Raw genomic sequence first — 6000 nt, 5'->3', positions numbered from 1 at the left:
TCCTGCTGGGAATCTGTATTGGAATTTGAGTTAGATCTATAGATTTGGAGTTAAAGCTACAAATTTTGCACGGAGAACTGATAGCTTCACTATGTTGAGTCTTCCACTCCATCAACACAGTATGTATTCCCATTTAAGATCTTCCTGATGATATTCTTTCATCAATTTGTAGCTCTCAGCACATAGATCTTGTTCATGTTCTATCACATTTACACCTAAGTATTTCATTTAGGGGAAGCTATTGTAAATGGTAGTTTTTAAATTTCAGTTTCTGGCTGTTCATTGCTTGAATATATACAGAAATGCAATATATTTTTATGTACTACCCTTATATCCTACAACCCTGCCAAACTCACTTGTTGGTTCTATGGGTTTTTTTCATAGAGTCCCTGGGATTTTCTATATAGAAAATTATGTCATCTGTGAAGAGGGGAATTTTTTATTTCTTTCTAATCTTGTATGCCTTTTATTTATTTTTGTTGCTGTATAGCACTGGCTAAGACTTTCAGAACTATGTTGAATAAGACTGGTGAGAATAGATATACTTGCCTTTTTCTTGATCTTAAGGAGAAAGCATTCAATTTTTTATACACACATACATGCATACACACAAATATACGTATATATACATGTACTTACATATATACATACATATTAAAACCAAAGTGAAATAAAGATACTTTTAGACAGACAAATCGGACACAAACCTGAGAGAATGCATTACCAGTACTAAAAGTAGACCTGTATTAAAAGAAATTCTAAAGGAAATTTAAAAAATAAAATATTAAATGCAATGACAGAAGTAGTTACAACTTGATGGGGGAGCATTATAGAACAGATGCTATCTCAACACACTCTCAGAGAATGATTAAAAATGATCAGGAGTTAACCAGGCTTCAGAAAGAGGGGAGGGCTGTGGAAGACAGGAGAGAAAAGACATTCCAGAAGGAATGGTATGAACAAAGGAACAGAGGACTAATTTGGACTTTACATACAAGGGAACCACTAAAGGGTTTTTAATTGTACAGCTTATTGTCAGAATTATGAGCATCTCCTCATTGAAGTGCCAGAGCTAATTTCAAGTGGAGATACAGTAGTTCCCCCTGATCCGTGGGGGATATGTTCCAAAGCCCCCAGTGGATGCCTGAAACCATAGGGTACTGAACCCTATATATACTATGTTTTTTCCTATATATACCTACCTTTTCACTTAAAGTAAGCACTTTATGGTTGCTCTTTGTCATATCTGAATTGCCAGCATCACTACTTTTGTGCTTTGAGGCCACTATTAAGTAAATTAGGGTTATTGGAACAAAAGCACTAAGATACAACAGTCAATCTGATAACTGAATTGGCCACTAACAGGTGGGTAGCATATACACCATGGTTACACTAGACAAAGGGACAATTTATGTCCCAAGTAGGACAGAACAGGACAGCATGAGATTTGTCACACCACTCAGAATAGCGAACGATTTAAAACTTATAAATTGTTTATTTCTGGAACTTTTCATTTAATATATTCAGATTACAGTTGACCACAGGTAACTGAAACAGCAGAAAGTAAAACTGCAGATAAGGAGGAATTACTGTATAAACAACTCTTTGCAGTCTGGGGCTAGAATGTGCACAAAGGGAAACAAAGCCAGTAGATGATATACAAAGTAAATTGGAATAAATCTTCAACGGGTACTAAAGAGTTCTATGAGAATGAAATATGAATATAGTGTATGAGTGAGAGAGAATATAAAAGTATGGTGACAGAATAATGGAGAATAGAGTTCATACATGGAAATTTAGTGGGTTTTTGATATCCTTACAAGTTCATCCTTTATTTATTTTTTAGGCGAGGCAACCCTTGGTTGACCTCACAGATTTCAAAGACCTCGTCAGCTTACAATCCCTTATGTTTTATTTTTTACACCTACAGCACCTGGTCTTCCTAGGTGGTCTCCCATCCAAGTACTAATCAGGCTCGACCCTGCTTAGCTTCTGAGATAGACGACAAGTTCATTTTTTAAGTCCAGATTAAGATGCTCTAAGTAAAGGACTGACATACATACAGTGCAAGAGACTTTGTGACCATTCTTTTTGGTATAGATTCTATATCTTACCTTCATTTGTGTTTCTAATGGTGTTTGTGCCAAGAAAGGAGGTTGTCCCACCAACATTTCAAAAAGAATTACACCAACACTCCACCAGTCACATAACTGTGTATAGCCTAAAATAAGATACCGAAGTTATAGTTATTTATAAGCACTTTTTAAAAAGTGCTCAAAAAAATAAAAAAAAATAAAGTGCTCAGAATCAATACAATCAAAATTACTATTAAATCAGCAATTAATACTTTTATTATAATCCTAAAAAAGAAGCCTTATTCTAATGAAGTTTCAGCTGGTATAAAGGCCTATTTAGATTATTTATAAAACAAATGTTTTACCTGTTCGTAACAACACTTCAGGTGCAATATAATTGGGAGTCCCAACCAAAGAATGTGCTAGACATCGCTGATGCTGACGTGCTGCTCTCCGCTCTAGTGGCTTTAATCTGTCTCCACATCGACAGTTAGAGGGGTCACCCCATTCGTTACTGAAATCCATGCTATCTTGCCGCGGATGGTCACCTGTAAAGTAAAAAAAGAAAAGAAATTAAAGGGACAAGAACAACAGTAAACCTACAGTCTGTTTAATCTTTTGACATCATGGTTTAGAGTTAACAACACACTCCCCCTGTGACAAGCAAAGGCACAGTGTACACCAAATCACAGATGGTGTTTATTACTGACTGCTGCCTGTGATCTGAGATATCAATTGGACAAGTTTTACACTAAGAAATATTAGCCCAAGATTCAGTAATGTACTCAGTGTTAACTGATGACAGTCAAAGTCATGAGTAGGTAGGATTAAGAATTTGTTACTCAGACTGCTCCCGAGTACTACTCTGGACAAAGTTTCGAACAAATTAGATCAGTGTTCATTTCCTTCAATAAATGACAATGATAAATAAAAAAAGAAAGGGTTCTTCTTTCAGGTAGCTTCTCTGTCAGGGAGAAACAATAAACACATACATATGTAAGAAACACAGTGATACATCCTATGTAGAGAGTCAACATGGAGTGATGTGACTGAGTGACATTTGTAAAAACAAATGGGAATCAACCAGTTGAAAACCAGGGCAAAACATTCTATACAGAAACAACAGTAACAGAGAAGACCAGTGCAGTTAGAAAAGGAGAGAATGATAGGAAATGGAGCAGGAGCCGGTGCGCATGGGTTTTGTAAGCAAAAGAAATGGTTTGCTTTTCACTCAAAGTACAGTGGGAAAACATATTGGAGAGTTTGAAGCAAGAAAACGACAAGATCTGATCTATATTTAAAAAAGAAAACCTAACTGCTGGGTAGATTATAAAAGAGGACAAGAATGAAGAGACCAGATAAGAGGCTATTAAACTTAAGCTTGGACCATGGTGGTAACAGTAGAGATGGCCAAAAGCGAACAGATTCAGGATATATTTAGAGGTGGAGTAGCAGGACTTATTGATGGATTAGATGTAGGGGCTATGGGAAAAAAGAATCAAGGATAACTGAGTGGATAGTAGTGATGCAGTTTACTAAACTGGGTAAGACTGGAGGGGGCGGAATACAGAGGGGTAGAAATTAAGAGTTGTTTACTGGTGATTTTAAGTTTGAAAGGCATATTAGGGAGAGGCCATTTCTGGAGAGAGATTTGGAAGTCACTGATATAGAGATGGTATTTAAAGCCATGGCTAAATAAAATCACCTAGAAAAATATATCTAAAATCAACCTAACTGTAACAATCAGTTGGGATGTTTGATTAAAATACAATTTCTACCCTCTAGTGAAGATTTTCAATCAACAGACTGGAATAGAGCTTAAAAATCATTTTAAAAAAGAACCACAGGTGAATCTGAAGAAACATATTACATTAAATTGAACATTAAATAGGTTTGGGTTTCTCAGTTCTATCAATTCAATGTCACCTCTACTCGTGTTCACAGAAGCACAGGAGGCTAAAACTTACCTCAGGATTGCTATGAGCATTAAATTAGAATATATGTAAAGCACCTAGTCATAGTATTCAACAAATGTCAGATGGACTTACACTTCCATTAGCGCTTGAAGGGATCTTGGTGAGGCACTGTGGTGTAGTAGAAATAACATGGGCCCTGTAATCAGACAAACCTGGGTTCAAAGCCTAGCCCTTACACTTATTTTCTGTCTGACCTTGGGCAAGTAACTTCATCTAACTAAGCCTCAGTTTCTTCATCTTGCCTTGCAATGACATTGTGAGGATTAAATAGAATCTTGTATACAAAGTGTTTAAAGTTAAATAAGTTGTGTCATAGTCATACAATGGAATCCTAAATAGCAGTGAAATGTTACATGCAATAACACAGATGAACCTCAAACATAAAAGAAGTCAACATAGAACAATACATATAGAATGATTACATTTAAATAAAGTTCCAGAGTAGGCAAAATGAAATAATTTAGGGATATATACATATGTGGTTAAAGTATTAAGAAAAGTAAAGAACTGATTACAAAGCTCCGAAATAATGGTTACCTCTGTGGAGGAAAGAAGGGCAAGCGATTGTTTACAGGCTTCAAAGGTGCTTATAACCTAGTTCTTAAGCTAAATGGTGGGTATGGGGCTTCATTTAAAAATTATTTTTTAAAATGTATTTTTTGTCTGATATTTCAAAATAACAAAAATGTAAAGATGTTAACTTAAAAATGTTAATGACATTTAGAAATAAAATAATCTAACACACTATTTCATTTTAGAAGTCTAGGTGTCTGAAGGATTCACCAGTGCTTACTCAATAGTCAAGACCTGACCCAAGACTTCTGGTTCCATCCAGTGATAATACCATCTTTTATTTTATTGCATTAATAAATCATATTAGTATGTACAAATTTTATGCTTTTACTCACCACTCTGATAGTACTTAGAATCATGTGTCCATCTGAAGCCAGTGCAGAGACCAAAGTCAGTCAATTTAATATGACCATCACGATCAATCAAAATGTTATCGGGTTTAATATCTCTATGAATAAAACCCATTTTATGAACACTTTCAACTGCACAGGTAAGTTCTGCTATGTAGAATCGTGCCAGATTTTCTGGAAAGATGCCCATTCTAATTAACAAGCTCATCATATCACCCCCGGGAATATAGTCCATTACAAAGTATAAATTGTCCTTATCTTGGAACGAATAATATAGACGAACTACCCATTCGTTGTCAGCTTCAGCCAGGATATCTCTCTCAGCTTTAACATGAGCAACCTGATTTCGAAGCAGAACATCTTTCTTTCGAAGAGTTTTTGTTGCATACAATGCCTTAGTATCTACTTTTCTTGCTAGACAGACTTCACCAAATGCTCCTATTCCTAGTGTCTTTATCTTCACAAACATAGACTTGTCCATTTTAGCCCTCTTAAGACGGATGTAATTAGACTCTTTTTGGCAGAGCATCTTTCTCATTTGATCCTGGGCATCTTGAGATAATCCAACCTAGGCAAATAAACTAAATGTTAAATAAGGAATTATCATCTAGACAGAATATTAAGAAATAGCTTGGAAAAAATTCAGGCACATATTTAAAGGTTAAATGCATAATAATTTTTAATGAATTATGTTAGAAATCTAGACTATATTTCAGAAAAAGTTAATTATCAAAAGTGCAGCTTAAGAGATAGTTAAGAGTATATTCAAGGTAAGTATATATGCAGATTCAGCTGTGGAGAGCAAGAAGATGATAACGATCAGCTTTCTACTCCTCTCTAATGCACGCAAAAAAATGTTCCCAGTGTGCAATAACCAAACGTCTGTTCACATGCATCCTCATCTATCCCTCCATGCATACTCATCCCAAAATACATGATTAGATTGCCTTCATTATATGCTTTGTGGAATGCTTAGGACTCAAATATTCTTTCTCCCATTTTAGGCTTTATGAAATTTTCACTCCA

General features: G+C 35.4%; 1 protein-coding gene across 1 annotated transcript in view; it reads right to left on the bottom strand.

Annotated features, from left to right (window-relative positions):
* The window catches only part of LATS1 (large tumor suppressor kinase 1), a 46034-nt gene that overhangs the window by 17575 nt on the left and 22459 nt on the right, over positions 1 to 6000 (bottom strand). Inside the window, exons 5-7 of the mRNA XM_006915329.3 lie at positions 4960 to 5542; positions 2441 to 2623; positions 2115 to 2221 (exon numbers count right to left, since the gene is read on the bottom strand). Of these exons, the coding sequence (XP_006915391.1) occupies positions 2115 to 2221; positions 2441 to 2623; positions 4960 to 5542 (873 nt within the window). The remainder of the gene's footprint in view (positions 1 to 2114; positions 2222 to 2440; positions 2624 to 4959; positions 5543 to 6000) is intronic.

Source organism: Pteropus alecto, unplaced genomic scaffold, assembly GCF_000325575.1.
Source record: "Pteropus alecto unplaced genomic scaffold, ASM32557v1 scaffold185, whole genome shotgun sequence".
Lineage (NCBI taxonomy): Eukaryota > Metazoa > Chordata > Mammalia > Chiroptera > Pteropodidae > Pteropus > Pteropus alecto.
Note: the sequence above shows the minus strand (reverse complement) of the source record. Positions and strands in the feature narration are given on the sequence as shown.